The 17042-nt window shown below is 43.4% G+C and overlaps 2 protein-coding genes across 3 annotated transcripts; one reads left to right on the forward strand and one right to left on the reverse strand.

Annotated features, from left to right (window-relative positions):
* Positions 1-259: 259 nt before the first annotated feature.
* Positions 260-9126, reverse strand: rsph14 (radial spoke head 14 homolog; the record flags this gene model as incomplete). The annotated part of the gene is made up of 7 exons (XM_083655284.1): positions 260-513; positions 1822-1958; positions 3164-3339; positions 3376-3443; positions 5659-5777; positions 7461-7566; positions 8952-9126. The coding sequence occupies 7 exons, from the start codon at positions 9124-9126 to the stop codon at positions 260-262; spliced, it is 1035 nt and encodes a 344-aa protein (XP_083511410.1).
* Positions 9127-9274: 148 nt separating this feature from the next.
* knop1 (lysine-rich nucleolar protein 1) lies at positions 9275-16148 on the forward strand. 2 transcript variants are annotated; one of them, XM_083656156.1, is made up of 7 exons: positions 9275-9341; positions 9787-9861; positions 11965-12033; positions 12285-13550; positions 13649-13720; positions 15439-15507; positions 15629-16148. In XM_083656156.1, the coding sequence occupies exons 4-7, from the start codon at positions 12300-12302 to the stop codon at positions 15929-15931; spliced, it is 1695 nt and encodes a 564-aa protein (XP_083512282.1). In that variant the 5' UTR covers positions 9275-9341; positions 9787-9861; positions 11965-12033; positions 12285-12299; the 3' UTR covers positions 15932-16148. The 2 variants fall into 2 exon arrangements, with proteins under 2 accessions (XP_083512282.1, XP_083512281.1); XM_083656155.1 differs by having other exon boundaries at positions 12288-13550.
* The last annotated feature ends 894 nt before the right edge of the window (positions 16149-17042 follow it).

Genomic DNA, 17042 nt, shown 5'->3' on the forward strand with positions numbered 1-17042 from the left:
ATATATATATATTTTTTTGTTGCAAAATCTTCATAGTTCAACGAAAATAGTTTATGCTTTAAATCTAAAATGGTTCATGGATTACATTCTAATAACAAACCTATCAAAATAAAAGTCAAGCACGTTACCGTGGAAACAATTAAGCTTAGCCCAAAATCACAAATCAGAATGAGGGGGTCCCCGGTATATTTTCTATCTTGTAAGGGGTCCTTGGCTGAAAAACATTTGAGAACCTCTGCTTTAATGTACTGTCAGCGTGTCAGGGAGTCCAGGTCACGACCCTGACGGCAGTGTTGGCGGCACGGCGGACCTCCTCCTCCTCCTCCTCCCCCCCGCTCCTCCTCCTCAGCAGGGGCAGGTGGTGCAGCAGGAGGCGGCGGGCGGCAGGGGCCTCGGCCAGCGAGGCCAGCGCCCGCAGGGAGTACACCACCACCGCCCTCCTGCTCTTCTCCTCCTCAGAGACCAGAGCAAGGAGGAGAGGAAGGACGTCTAACTCCAGACACTGAAGCTTTCCTGGAGGAGAGAGAGGGTGGAGGGAGGGAGAGACAGACAGACAGGGAGAGAGAGAGATGGAGAGACAGACAGGGAGGGAGAGAGAGAGATAGAGAGAGAGAGAGAGAGAGAGAGAGAGGAAGAGTATAGCGTTAAATACTTTGCAAGAAAAAATGCAAAGTCCCAAATTATTTGTATTTGTATAGATAATTTTTTACACAAGTTCCAAATTATTTGTAACTGTACCTATACATTTTAACGACAGTGTCCACATTTTTCTACTTTATATTTTCATTCATTTTCATTACCTTTACTTGTATATATTTTGCTCAACAACCATTAGGCACAAATTTTCTCTTTGCACCTTTTAAGTCAATGCTTACCTACTCGTATGTACAGCTGTTCACACACTTTATAGATCTTCAATATGCCCATGCTTAAGTTAACTAAGCTTATGTATATTATGTGAGTGCAATGTTACATAGCTGTTTACACACTTCCTTAGCATATATTTAATTGTAAGCACACTCTTAAGCTAACTTTAGCCACCCTTATGTATATTATATTTGAATGCAATGCAGCGTTGCACCCTTTTTATTCTCCTATATATTTAACTGTATATATCGCACATTTTAGTTTTAGTTTTCATTTTACACTTGCTTTGGCAATGTATACGTATGTTTCTCATGCCAATAAAGCCCCTTTGAATTGAATTGAATTGAGAGAGAGAGAGAGAAAGAGAAAGAGAGAAGCCTCTTCAAAAACCTGCAGACTGGAGGTGTTGCTGCCCCCGGCTGGGTAAAAAGGATTATAACATCTGCACTCAACCTCAATTTCTGTTACTGTAGAATCAATGGTGTGTACACCCTGTGTTGACTATCTAGTGATTTCACAGTTTAGATGACACCATGCGCCGAATCGTGCTACTAGCACTGACTGAATTCATTTCTAGGTTGTTTAATAGTCATAATTGCAGTCTGTAGCCTAATTGTCGATCACTGATTTCAATTTAACTTCTCTATATATAGTAGCATGACGCGCCGCCTGTGGAACTCCTGAAACTCATACAAACTAACCGTTGTCGATGTAAAATGACGACAGATTCAGCAACTGCATGGATTTCTCACCTCAAATGTTTTCAAATATACATTTCGGAAAACCTTTTTTGTCATACGTGAGTGAGCATGGTTTCATCTAAACTGTGTTGGGAGAACGATGGGAACACTACCAAGACTGTGTGTGTGTGTGTGTGTGTGTGTGTGCGTGTGTGTGTGTGTGTGTGTGTGTGCGTGCGTGTGTGTGTGTGTGTGCGCGCGCGTGTGTGCACACCTCTGGTGATGACAGCAGTGTTCATGATGGTCCCTGCAGCGTTGGCCTGGACCTCGGCATCTCCGTCTGACAGCAGAGCAACCAGGACAGGAAGTACCGCCTCCTCACAGACCTGCTGCTTCCCCTCCACAGGAACACTGAAGCACACGCCGACCGCCCAGCGGCCAATCAGTGACGGGCTCAGTCAAAGTGAAGCACACGCCGACCGCCCAGCGGCCAATCAGTGACGGGCTCAGTCAAAGTGAATAGTGTGATATGGTGGATTTGTTTCCAAATGTCAACGGTCTTGTTGTCATTAGCCCTAGTCACTACACACAAAAACACACCTAAATTCATACCATCCTAGTTATGCAGGTAAAGCTAAATGGGAAAGATAGCACTTTAAAACTTAAAGGGTAACTCAACTTAAAAGGCTTGTTTTTTATCCCATTTTTATCCCCCATTAGTGCTAACGTAATTTCTTTATCCTGGTTGCTGCTCCACCCTCTGCCGATCTAGGGAGAGCCGAAACTGGCTCCATGCTTCCTCCGAGACATGGGCAGTTAGCCAGCTGCTTCTTTTCACCTGACAGAGGAAGCTTCACCGGTAGGACATAGCACGTGGGAGGTTCACGCTATTCCAACCAGTTCCCCTCCCTCTGAACAGACGCCCTTTAACGACCAGAGGAGGAACCACATTAGCAACCATGATATTGCATGTTTTTGTGAAGGGGGTTCCTATATGAAGGAAACCCCCGGGAGGCACGGGGAGAACATGCAAACTCCACACAGAAAGGCCCTTTTGACGACCCCACCCGGGCGGTGGGCACTCGAGGACATGCGGACGGGCACGCATTCCTTCAGCGTTCACATCGTCCCAGGTGGGAATCGAACCCACGACCTTCGAGCTGTGAGGCGATTGCGCTTACCACTACACCCACCGTACCTCCAATTGTTTTTTTGTTTTTTCAGCTTTAACCCAATGTACAGTATATATATATAGTGTTGTGAAGGATTCTGGAAATCTCCACATTTGAGAGTTAGAATTCTACACACGGTATAATTTTCATGCAGCAAGAGTGCCCACTGAAACCCACTTTTGCAGTTGGGTCTGCCATGTGGCTGATCTTCGGTTCCGCTTACATCACCAAGAACGCTGCCTTTCCCACCCAGAGTCAGAGCTGCTTGATAGCTCATGTCATGAAATGTTGATTCACATTTTTTTTTATCAAGTAGAGGCAGGTCTGCCAGAATTCTGGGGGTGAGTTCCCCTTTAAGGAAAAGATCTCTGATTCATAATGTCTTGTCTGAAGGGTCGTAGTGTAACAATCAAGTGTTCAAAATGGCCGACATGTGACAGTAACCTGATGGCCATCATGGTGGCGGCTGCCTCTCTGCGGACATGAGCAGAGCGGTGAGCGAGCTGCCGACTCAGTGCCACCACACCGCCACAGGCCAGAGCCGGCCGCGCGTCCCGCCGCATGCACCGGCTCAAGGTGGACAGCAGCAGAACCAGGACCTCCTCCTCCTGCTGGACCTCCTGCTCCTCCTGGACCTCCTGCTCCTCCTGCTGGACCTCCTGCTCCTCTTGGTCACTGAGCTTCAGCAGCAGCCGGGGGACCAGCGGCAGCATGGCCTCCGCACCTGCACAACAACAGCACAGGGAACAGCTCACTTGTGCTCTTCTGGGCCAGACCAATATGTATTTTTTATTAATTAAAAGTTCACTTCACACAGCTCTGATATGATGGATATCATGCAAATTGATTGATTCGATTTTTATGCTGCATTCATGTGGTGTTGAAAATAATCAGAAGAATTAGGTCCACACTGCGAGAATTCACATGAATGCCCCGGAACAAGAAGTCTGAAAGTTGGCGCAAATTTTGGTCCACAACTTTCCGGCTTGACGTCATATAAGCCTAAAAATGGCAGACAAATGAATGTTTTGTTGATGGTAAGAAACTGTTTTATTGCATATCAACTTTTCGCTCACATGTAATTTGTAATATAGTATTAACTTAGTTGCTGTAGAGCAGTGTTTCTCAACTACTGGGTCGCACAGACCAAGTGCCCTCTTGTAGGCCGCAAATTATTTTCAAGTTGAAGCTAGAGCAGAGATTCTGGTATTGGCGGAAACTAGACATCCAGATGAATACATAGGTACCAGCCATATTATGCTAGCTTAGAAGTGGGGGTAAAAAGGCTCCAAATTCCGCAACGTTTTTTTACTATTTTCAAACAGGTCCCCTGACCTCTCACATCAATATCTGATTGAAACTGGCCTCATTAGAACTGCAAGCCATGCGTCTTAGCTTTGAACTTCTGGGTCCTAAAGACACACGTCTGCATGCAGTGAAAATGTCATTATCGCCTTTTCTCTTTCTTCCCCTATTTCTGCACATTGGGGTAGCCTACCTAAACATAAATTTAAAAAAATAAAAATACATAACTTCAATAACCAGTTATGTTTGAATATCACCACGCAGCTGGCAGTGGCATAACACACATACAGCCCATTTCGATTCCCCCTCCCTCTCTCATTTATTTGGGAAGGTGGTCCTTGGAAATGTTTTAACAATCAGAAGTGGGCCTTAAAAGGTTGAGAACCCCCCTGACATATAGAGTGACCTAGATTAGTTAGAAAAGTCATTTGTTAGCATTAAGCCTGATAACAAGTCAGGTAAAGCAATATTCCTGTGGCTTTAGGGAATGTACTGATGCAACAAGTCTGTCAATCTAAATCACTAATATAAAGCCTCATACTGTTCCAGCCAGTGTTGTAGTCAAGTCACTATATCTCAAGTCCCAGTTGAGCAGGGGTGCCCAATACGTCGATCGCGATCGACCGGTCGATCGCGAAGGTAGTGTGGTAGATCGCATGGCATTGAGGAGGGATTTTTTTTTTCTTTTCTTTTTTTAATAATAAAATAAAATATAATGGAAGTACATGCAGTTGTTTATTTTAATTATGGATCATAATACAATGCAATTGTATTGTAAAGTGAGAAAAAATAAATCATGTATTGGGGGAAAAAGTGATGCATCGATTTAAGATGCATCGATGTGTGTGCGTTTGCGATGTTGAAACTGGACTGGTAGATCTCGGGAGGCTGGCTACTTGAAAAGTAGATCTTGGGTCAAAAAAGTTTGGGCACCCCTGCAGTTGAGTCTCCAGTCCCCAGGGTTCGAAGAAGAGTCAAAGTCGAGTCCCCGTTACCTGAGTCCGAGTCCGGAGTAACTGAACATGAGTGTGAATCCACATGTAGGTGGAACACACGCGCCTGGCCTTGCACAAAGTTGAATAACATCATGGTGTTAAATACTATCAAAATCTTATGCCAAATTATTAGGGCCTACTACAGAAAAAAGTCTTTCTGCATTAACAAGCCTGAGTCTGAGTCTGAAAGCATGAATGCTCGGGTCCAATTCAAGTCCAAGTCAGCAGTGCTCAAGTCCAAGTCGAGTCACAAGTCCTGAAAATGAGTCCAGGACTCGGATTCGAGACTGAGTCTGACTCGACTCAACTACAAAACTGGTGTAGCATACATGGAAACAGCTATCAACGCGTGTTATGAAACGCTCTGAGTAATAAAATGTTGTTTCCACATTACGACTTAAAAGCTCATCGATCAATAGACACCGTTTGTCTAGCAGAAGCTCTGAACCTGAGCTGTCATAGCAAGCCTCTGACACAGCAGAGATGCCTCTGGATGCACAGACGCTGCCTTTCAAAGAGGAGTCTATAGTGTGATGGAAAGGCAGGGATGAGCTGCCTCAGGATCTGCCTTCTGAAACCAAACAACATTCAGTAATATGAATAAATTCTGTCAGTTCCAAAGCCCTGCCTGCGGCATACCTGCAGGCAGCAGAGCCAGGCGGCTGAGCACTTGGTGGACACTCCTCCGGCAGGAGGCGGAGGGTTCATCCAGCAGAGAGGAGAGAGCAGGGAGGAGGTCGCTGCTCAGCAGGGCCTGCCTGCACACACACACACACACACACACACACACACACACACACACACACACACACACACACACACACACACACACACACACACACACGCAAGCACATGCACACACACACGCACGCACGCACACGCACACACAGGAGTGTGTAAGGAGTTACAGTAATCTGATTACTTTTTCAGAAACAGAAATTCAGTAATTACATTCCAGTTACTAATCCCAGTAACGCCTCATATCCTGCGTTACCTAGGGATGGGAGGATATGGGACGGCACAGTGGCTCGGTGGTTAAAGGAGAATTTCGTTTTTTTTTAACCTGGACCCATCTCCTGGCAATAATTATGATTGGGCCCCTCACCCAGCGATGTCCGCGGCGTTTCTGGCCGTCCTAGCGTTGTTTTGAGATCAATAGCGTCCAAGTCAGTTGTAAAATGGAGCTGATTTGGGGCCAAGTGTGAGCCTGTCTTTCCTGCATCTAAATAGCTATTTTTATTCCCGTTTTCGCCACAATCCGTAATAATGTGATCCCTCAACATCCACCAGAGTGATATTTTGCCCCAGGCCATTTCCTGGACTCTCACAGGGATCAAATTACCTCAAACGTGATCTCGGTCACCAAGTCTCGTGAAGTCCCGCGATACCTTCCTGCCGAGGTAATTTGATCCCTGTGAGAGTCCAGGAAATGGCCTGGGGCGAAATATCACTCTGGTGGATGTTGAGGGATCACATTATTACGATATGTGGCGAAAACGGGAATAAAAATAGCTATTTAGATGCAGGAAAGACAGGCTCACACTTGGCCCCAAATCAGCTCCATTTTACAACTGACTTGGACGCTATTGATCTCAAAACAACGCTAGGACGGCCAGAAACGCCGCGGACATCGCTGGGTGAGTGGCCAAATCACAATTATTGCCAGGAGATGGGTCCAGGTTAAAAAAAAACGAAATTCTCCTTTAACACTGTTGCCTCACAGCAAGAGGGTTCGAACCCCGGTCCGTCCCAGGTCCTTTCTGTGTGGAGTTTGCATGTTCTCCCCGTGTCCGTGTGGGTTTTCTCCGGGTGCTCCGGTTTCCTCCCACCATCAAAGAAAGACATGTATGTTAGGGTTAATACTCCTGTCAGTGCCCCTGGCCAAGGTACTGGCAAAAAGAACTGGAGTTGGTCCCCGGGCGCTGCACAGTGGCTGCCCACTGCTCCTAGTTCTAGGAAGGTTCCTAGTAGAGGATGGGTCAAATGCAGAGGGTGAATTTCCCCAAGGGGATAAATAAAAGTATAACTTTTTAACTTTTCTATAACTTTATAAGATTTTATCTTTTAGCGTGCTAAAAACTCAAGATAATTTTATCTTGGTGAATTTACGCACTTTAATTGTACGTTCATGTGCTGCCGGGAAAGTCCGTCATCCAGGACGTCCAGGTCGGCTAACAGTGTTGCATTCAGGTGTTATTTTGTCAGAAAATCAAACCTGGAAGACAAACGATAAACACATGCAGGCATTCTGTTGCGGTGATCTAATAACGACACCATTGCATCTCTCAGATTATTATTCTTTTTTGGCAGAACATGAACACACAAGAAGTCCCAGATGTCAGGATGTCCTAATAAAGTATCTATAATCTATATAGCCGTCTATGCATTGATCGGTATGGATTCTGCTGTCAGACAGATGAGCGTGAAACCTGTGAACTGACCTGCCGATGCTGTGGGCTGCCAGCAGGTAGAGCAGCTGGCAGGTTTGTGTCCTGACTGACAGATCTGTGTCCTGCTGCAACAAGTCCTGCAGCTGCTCCATACAGCCTGCAGGAGGAGCACACATCAACACTGGGTCTGGGGCCCTCCAGGGGTCCAGGAGGGAGGAAGTGGGGCTAAAAACACTCCATATCAGTAAACATCATACACATGGTTCCACTATTCCATACTGCGGATCTACACCTTAGTGCCGGTCATCAAGGACAAGGCGGGCAAGGTGGGGAGCTTGGACAACTACCGGCCAATTGCACTGGCTAGTGTATTCTCCAAGGTTTTAGAGCGAAACCGTTTAAGTTCCTTTTTAGACACCACTGACAACCAGTTTGGGTTTAAAGCCAAGCATGGCACAGACTTTTGCATATATTATGCACTGAAAGAAGTGCAAGAATATATATATATATATATATATATATATATATATATAGGCCAGTGATTCCCAACCTGTGGGCCGCGGCCCCCTGGTGGGCCGCGAAGGTATTGCAAGTGGGCCGCCAAATCATTTCCAAAAAAGTATGATTTTTGGAAAAAAAAAAAAAAAAAAAAAAAAAAAAAAAATTTTTTTGAAAGATTTTGAAAAATCATACTTGAAAAAGTATGATTTTTGTTTCTTTGATGTTATTGCTTTTGCTTGAATTGAAGTTTCATCTTTACATCATCTTTATATTGGGTTTGTGTTTATTTGTAACCCTATCGATTTAATGGGCTTTCTTCTGATATTTGGATTTTGTTTGGATGTGATATTGGATGTCAAATTGTTATGAGAATGCATTTTTCCATTGTTGAAGGATACCGTTATTTATTAATCATTTGTTAATTAGCCTGTTACAGACAGCCCCTTGCTTGTCATTTCTGACATCTGTGTGGTGCTGATGGACAGCTCCTTGAATGATTGGTGTGTGTGTGTGTGTGTGTGTGTGTGTGTGTGTGTGTGTGTGTGTGTGTGTGTGTGTGCGTGTGTGTGTGTGTGTGTATGTGTGTGGACAGCTCCTTGAAAACTGTAATACTGAAGGTGTTGCAACATGTTACAGGTGCTGTGTTAGTGACTGTGGAGCTTCCAACATGTTTCTCCTGTATTCAGTTCAGTCCTTTATGTTCAATTTTCAATAAAAAAGTGCTCTGAGAACGCATTATATGGCCTTTGTATTTATGGGGTCGGAGGTGGGCCGCGAACATTTTTGAGACATAAAAGTGGGCCCTGAGTTGGAAAAGGTTGGGAACCACTGATATAGGCTATATTCTTAATTCTTATTTAATAATTTATTAATTAAATATATTATATTATATATTATTATTATATTATATATTAATTATTATTATATATATTATTATTTATTTTATTTATTTATTTAATAATAATATTTAATAATTATATATTCTTAATTCTTATTAAACGTATCTGAGCTGTGAATGATAAAGCGTGCAGACAGACAGACCCTGGCTGATGGCCTGGTAGGCCCACTCCGGGTCATGCGCCAGGTCGCAGAGGGAGGCCAGCGCCCGCCGCCGGGTCAGCGGCTCCGGGTCCCGCAGCTCCCGGGCCAGCCGCGGCAGGGCCCGCTCCCCGAAGGCCACTGGGGCCCGGGTCAGGTCGCTCTGGACACCGGCCATCTGGTTTATACTATTTCGTTCAGGAGCTTAACAGCTAGCTAGTTGGTAGCTAAACCGCTCCAGAGCTGTTGCCTAGTAACCGCTGTAAACATCAGCTAAGACGGAGGAACGGGAAGCCACACACGCACGCGCACGCGCGGAGGACGAAATTACTTCCGGGTTAAGAGAGTAACATTAGTAAACGCGCCTCCACGTGAATTGTTAAATTGTGCAAAGTGAGTTGAACTGTTGTTTTCTATTCCGATTTTACACTGGTATTTTACTGAACTGAGAATATAGTAGTCGTACCAGTTTTACTGACTTTTGTTTTCTTTCAATGTCGGCGTTTGCTAGGCGTCTTCTTGCTTATAGCCATTCTTATAGCTAGCGCTAGGCTAGCTAGCAGTAGCCTGGTAACCGTGTGCAGCCCCAATGAATCTGACAACTGCGATTCATATGGGGCTGGATATTATTCGCATTTTCTACATCCATGATGTTTACCAGTTTAGGTTTACTGTCTGCAAAATGCTTTTAGTAGCCGTGTTAACTAAAAGTGGCAAGTCCCCTTTTACATGTTGCTTTTTGGTGAAACATGTAGTAACAAAACACCATGTAGCAACAAGGCTGTGTGTGTTAAACTAACCTTTGAATAAGACTATGTATTTTATGTTTTGATTTCAGACGGATTCCCATGATGATGTGATCTTCGTGTTGGAGAAATCTGTACCTAAGTCCAATGAGATTGCCATTGACCTGGTAAGCTACTCACCGGCGGCATCATCAGAAAGATGTTCTATCAGAAACTATTATTTTTCTCCCAAGTACAAGTCACCTGCTTAATTGGTGCTGCCACTGACACACACACACACACACACACACACACACACACACACACACACACACACACACACAGACACACACACACACACACACAGGGCCGCTGGAAGTCATTTTAAGCAGGGGGTGCTGGGAGGAAGGGACTCTCGGTGGGGCCCGAAAGGGCCCCGCCGAAAAAAATTTGGGCGTTTTTTTTTTACATTTTTTTGCCATATTTAGAGGAATATCTCATTTTAAATCAACATTAGGATACTGTTGTGATGTAATTATTCAGTATTTTCTCCTTTTCTCACTCATTCAGAGCAAAGAGGGAGATATATAGCATGATGATAATGCTCTATATCTCCCTATTTGCTCTGAATACACCAGTTAACATGACACAGACTTAACATGATAGAAATATTATCAGCAAACTTAATGACTAGACTAATTATTCTGATCTGAATGGCATATATCAAGAAACATTGACTCCTCTCTTTGCTGTATAGTGGGAGGTGCATTTTTGAGTAGGCTATTAAAATAGCATGTCAAGTTCACATTTCTTTATTGCCAGATTAAACAATTCGTATTGGTTGTTGGTTGGTTCAACACAACATGTGCGTGCATGCGCGCTTCTTCTTCTCTAGCCTACAAGCATGTAACTTCCTTGATTGTTATTGTTGATAATTCTATTTAAATAGGCTACATTTTCATTTCCCGAAACATTCTTAAACAAGAAAGGAACATAGTGCACTGCAAAATATTTTTAATTACCGTACATTTGTAAAAAAAAAAAAAAAAAAACATTTTTTTTTTTTTTTTTTTTTGAAAAAATCTAGGGGGTGCTGCAGCACCTGCAGCACCCCTACTTCCCGCGGGCCTGCACACACACAGCATACTCTACTGATTGTAGACTAAACATGAACACACTTCAAGTTTACGTTAGTTCAAAACTAGCTATTGTAGTGATGGCATGAACATAGCGAGTGTTGCTTATACAGTAGGCTAGTGTACCATAGCCTCCCTGTCATAAACGGTGCAAAATCAGATCAGAAGGACCTGCCAGGGCAGAAATGTCACACACAGGGCTGATGCATAGAAAATGCTGTGAGGTGAGATGTGCACTGCTCAACACAACCTGGTTTATAGACACAATCACTCATGCACATGTGCAGTAGGGTTGTCAAAAGTATGTATTGATAGTATCGATAAAAATCAATAAAATTTTTTAATGGATACAATACTCATTTCCAACAGGTATCGATAAGTATCGATACTAAAGATTCTTAAATGCATACAATGCTCATTTGTAACAGTATCAATATCAACATCCTACTGATTGCTCCCTCCCTGTCATTGGTGGATATCTGTTGCTTCAACAAGCTCAAAGTGTTCTGATAGGCTGATGACTAGAGCAGGGGTAATCTGCTGTGTAAGTGCAAAGTTTTAAATTAGTTTTATTGGGCCCCCTGCGTGGTATCGAAAATGGTATCGAGTATCGATATTTTCCAGGGTATCGGTGTGTAGATGTAGAAATTCTAGTATCGTGACATCCCTATTGTGCAGAGTACCACCATTAGTCATTATACTGACACTTGGTTTTTTTCTCTTGTGTGTGTGTGTGTGTGTGTGTGTGTGTGTGTGTGTGTGTGTGTGTGTGTGTGTGTGTGTGTGTGTGTGTGTGCGTGCGTGCGTGCGTGCGCGTGTGTGTGTGTGTGTGCAAGTGGTACAAACAGCCCCTTCCCCATTTCCTTAACTTATCACCAACCTTTACAATCCCTCTTTGTTCCCTAACCGCTTTCCTCACCCCCAAAATACTGTGTGATAAATGTTAGTAAGTTTCTCAAACGGATGAAAAGGTGCATGGATGACAGACAGCCATGCATACAAGATGAGACAAGTCAGGTGGACTAAACAGTAGACAAAAGGACGAAGACAAGAACATAGACATGATGCATGCACATTAATGAAATGTGGTAATGTTCTGAAGGTTTTTTATAACCAGATACATTTTAACACAACTTTATGATCTGTTCCCTGCAGGGCAAACGACTGGCCCTGCAGAAAGACATTGATCAGGAGTCCCAGCCCAAGGAACCAGCCAGGCCTTTGGTTAGTGCCAGACTTTTGGTTAGTGTCTAGTCTACTGCTCTCTTACGCACGCACGCACGCACACACACACACACACACACACACACACACACACACACACACACACACACACACACACACACACACACACACACACACACACACACACACACACACACACAATCACTCACAATCACTCACACTCACTCACACATTCGGCAAGCTTGATGTTTCTCTTTAGTGTTCTTTCTCAGCATTTAGATTTCTCTCAGCAGACGAGCCAGAAGATGGTTGCTGTGGAGACGCCAGTAGGCAAGGGGAAAAAGAAGCTGCAGGCTGTGCAGGAGGACAAGCAGAATGTAACGGAGAGTCTTGTAAAGAAAGAAAAGAAAAGCAAGAAAGGACAAGCCGCTGCACCGGAAAAGGAAGACTGTTGTATTGATGAGCGGAGCCCAGTGGGAGTGAAAAAGAACACGAAGAAGAAAAGTGAGACCGCTGTTAAAGTGGAGGAGTCCTCAAACTGGGATGGCGGAGGTGAAAAGGAGAAGAAGAAGAAGAAGAAAAATATTGTCAGTGATGCAGTGAATGAGGTCGAGGAAAAGAATGGAAATAAGAAAGAACTCTGCAAAAAGAAGCTAAAGAAGAAATTGCTGGCCGAGGAGGGAACTGCACATAGCTTAGCAAAGGAGGAAGGAGGAAAAAAGAAGAAAATGAAAAAGTCGTCGGCACAGGTTAAACTAGCAGGTGAAAATGTAAAGGATAAAGTGCTGAAGAAAACCAAGAAGGCAAAGCTCAGTATTGTAGTTATAAGCGACGACGAGCCTGAGGAGCAAAGTAAAGACAAGAAAGGGGCAAAGAAATCCACTGAGAAGAAAGAGAACAAAACTGCTGAACCTACAGTGGAAGGAGAGGGTGAAACAACGGTATCAAAAAAGACAAAGAAAGATACAATTAAATGGGAGAACAATGGAGAGCCCGGGCTGGCTGAGGAAGTCATGCTGAAAAAGAAGAAGAAGAAGAAGAAAGGCGGGGAAAAGACTGCGTTTGAAGCCTCAACTCCAGAGCGGGTAGCAGCTTCAAATGAAGCAGGAACACAGGAGATCCAACCCAATGCCAAGAGGAAGAAAGCAGGCAAAGATACGCTTGAAGCTGTAGAGAAGGAGGAAAAAGAAATGAAGCACAAGTGGAAGAAGAGAGGAGAAGAGAACAGCGAGGGACTGAGCCCAGGGAAAAAAACAAAGGAGAAGAGGAGCAAAGCATCTGCAGAGGCCGGTGAAGTAGAGGAGAGGAAGCCGAAGAAGAAGAGGAAAACGGGCAGCTCAAAGGGAGAGGAAGAGGAGGAGGAACAACTAGTCACAGTGGCTGCTGCTGACACAACCTGCTGCAAGAAGAAGAGGAAGACGAGCTCCTCTGAGGGTCAAGTCAGGCTGGAGAGCGAGAAGGAAGCTGAGGAGGCCGTTCAAACGTCCGCCAAGAAGAGGAAGAGGAAGAAGATGAAATTAGAGCAGGTGGACAATGATGAGCAGGAAGAGCAAGGGGTGAGTGTGTGGTCAGTCAGAGAGGTTATTGACACTAGGCTTGGTGTGTGTGTATGTGTGCGTGCGCGTGCGGTGAGTTACTCTCGGCTGTGTTTCAGGCGACCGCCCACATGGATGTGGTCTTCCTGTCGGAGAAGCCTGGAAACAAAGATGAGGTGACCATCAACCAGGTAGACCTGCCTCTTCTCAGAATCCAACACATTTGTATGACGCAGTAGAGCCGCTTAGATGGCTGACATCTTTTTGTCCTTGTTCCGTTCCAGTCTTGTGGATCGTATCACAGCAATGCAATATGTGCTTTATATGAAAGCACTGAAAGTCATTTTAGTGGCTGTATTTTTTAGGGATGGGCATTTCTAGCAAAAACACTATTCGAAATTCGCTGGCCAAATTCGAATTTAATTCGAAATTCGAAAATAAAAATAAAAATGTAAAAAAAATTAAAAATGTAATTTTTTTTTTTTTTTTTTTTTTTTTTTTTTTTTTTTTTGTGAGTGAAATGTTGCATTGTCTCCCCTGATTCTAAGTCTACGGCTTTATTAATGAATATAAAAAGCTTCTGCTGTGGATTTTTAGCTCAAACAAGCATTGCACCACTGAAGTAAAGAACATGTTACATGACATTGACATTTTCGAAAATAAAAAACAGTTTTGACAATCATGAGTGGTTCATTAAATATTTAGTAGGCTCAGGTCTGAGTGCCAAAGGGGTGCCAAAGTCACCCCCTCTCCCTCTTCATGGGATTTCATCCGCCATTCATTTTTCCATAAACCTTGCTTAAAATGCTTATAAAAATTGTTTTACTTGCTCAAACCAAGCGATTTGACTATACTTAGAATCAGGGGAGACAATGCAACATTTCACTAAATTTTTTTTTTTTTTTTTTTCGAATTTCGAATTTCAATAATAAAAGTCGACCTTGATAATAACAACGATTATTCGAAAATTCGAAATTCGATGCCCATCCCTAGTATTTTTAAGATGCAAAGCAACTCATCGAGCGGTAAAGTCACTCACTGTTGGCTTGCCTGACCCCTAGTGGCCATTAGGAGGGATGGCAACATCATCTACAGACAGTAAACAGGGTCGTTCACCCGCCTCCTCTGCTATAATGCTGAACCGTGTACTGTAGGCCAGAGCCGTATAATAGAAGAGTTCCGACATCTCCATTCACTCCAATGGACCAGTTTTTTTCCCAGGAAGTAGAAAGTGGAACTCTTGAGTAAAAAAAAAGCAGCACTGTCGAGTTGCAGCAAAATAGACAGTTTGTGTTGTACTTTGAAAGGGTTTTTCATCCCTTGAATCAAATTGCACATTATCAGCTTTATTTTAGCATGCAAAAGTAGCGCGAGACCCATTCCTGGCTGTTCATTGGCTAATGAGTCAAGCATTTTGGTCCTCCGCTGATGCCACTCTCTTACTACAGGACACTACTGTAAGCTATTTCACATATATCTTTGCTGTCCAGACTCACCAATAGCAAGCACACACTATCCAACGAGAACAATTCGGGTCAAGGCAAAATAAAACTATTTAGTTGACAACGCTGAAGAAGGCCTTTTGGCTGAAACGTCCGTTGCCGCTGTGCCCACAGGGTATATTCAACTTTTGAAAGGACATTTATCATGCTGGCCTGTTCTCTTTTCTAAACATCTATATTTGCCATCACATAGATTTTCAGCGTTAGCATTTTGTGCTGTTCAATGTTGTATTTGCCGTCTCTTTTTTATTGCCACTGCCTTTTCTTTGTAATATTGTAAGGCTGTTTTTTGAAAAGTGCTATATCCATCAACTTTAAAGTTTATGATAATAAGTGGGCTGTGGTTTAAAAAAAGTGATACCATAATACTTGTAACATATGAGTAACACAGCTGCTTGTTGTCACAGGAACGAAGACAGGCTCTACAAATGGAGATTGACGAGGCATCTCAACCTCAAATACCTGCTAAACCTTCGGTTGGTGTCAACAAATAAAACTGTTTTGGAAACGATAAAAAAAAAAAAGTAATATCCCTTTGAGCTTTTTCTTTACTGTACGGAATTTCTAATATATCTCCCCAACATTGATGCTTCTTAGGGTTTGGGCCAGTGGGGCACCGCCCAGTTTGACAGCTCTGCACAACAGCAGAAGTTCATGCGGTTGATGGGCGGCTTCAAAAAGGCCCAGCCAGCGGCAGCGCGCACCGGACGAGACAATATGGCGCTGGGGAAGGAGGCACAAGAGAACTTGCAGCATGCGCTCCAGGGAGACTTTGAGCGCGCTCAGTCACGCCGAATGGACTTCAACGGCAGGGGGGCAGGACTTGGGTTTGCAGCACCGTCCAATAAGAAATTCTCCATTGACGTCGATGTGTGTCGATCAACCCGCTTTGATGACTGATCAAACGAGGGGATGAATGTGTGGTTGAATGAAAAGTGTTTTTGTTGTATGTATGTTGAACCGTTTCTACTCTATTATGGATAGAGGCCAGTCTCTTCTGATTGTTTGGTTCCAGAGGAAAAGCCACCAGAGATGGGGACTTGGACTTGCAACTTGAGTCGCGCACACAGTGACTTGAGACTCATCCCCAAAATACTCGACTTGAGATTTGGGACTTGTGAACAAACTTTATTTACTTTAGTAATGTCAACTAATAAATGCTGATACTGTATGCTAATAAAGGAGTGAGGATAATACAGTACATGCTTTCAATTCCTTAGTTTTAGCTGTGCAGTGTTATGCATGTATGTATATATATACATATATATATATAATTTCCATGCTGGACAGCAAAGGACTTTAGAAAGTTATCTACTTAAATACCGTACACTGTACTGAAAATGTATGTATACTGTTATGTCCACATTTTATTAATGACAAAATATCCTTAAAGGAACACTCCGCCCATTTTCAACCAGCTTTGTATCATTAGAACATCAGTAGTATATCAGAAAACTGTAAACCGTTTTGAAGTCTGTCATTTAGTTTGACAGTTATTGAGTGTTAAAGTGTGGACCAGTGACATCACTGGTCCACACTAACTCAAATTAATAACTCATTAACTCAAATCAACTCAATAACTGTCAAACTATTCATCATTCATCTACCGGTAGTTTGACAGTTATTGAGAGTTGATTTGAGTTAATGAGTTATTCATTTGAGTTAGTGTGGGCCAGTGATGTCACTGGTCCACACTTTAACACTCAATAACTGTCAAATTAAATGACAGACTTCAAAACCGTTTACAGTTTTCTGATATACTACTGATGTTCTGATACAAAGCTGGTTGAAAATGGGCGGAGTGTTCCTTTAAGCATTGCATGTAATGTCAGGTAACATTAACTGAATTTGAGTGATGAGGACCACAGTAAGGATATGTCGCAGAGGGAGATCAACCGTGAACTCCAGTTTATGGTTGTGTTGAAATAGCCTAGGTAAACCCAGCCCCCACGTGACCTGCTCTCTCAGTTCCCAGTCACTAGTCTTAATAGTGACTGGGAACAGGTCTGAG

The sequence above is a fragment of the Poromitra crassiceps genome (genome assembly GCF_964638095.1).
Source record: "Poromitra crassiceps genome assembly, chromosome: 19".
Lineage (NCBI taxonomy): Eukaryota > Metazoa > Chordata > Actinopteri > Beryciformes > Melamphaidae > Poromitra > Poromitra crassiceps.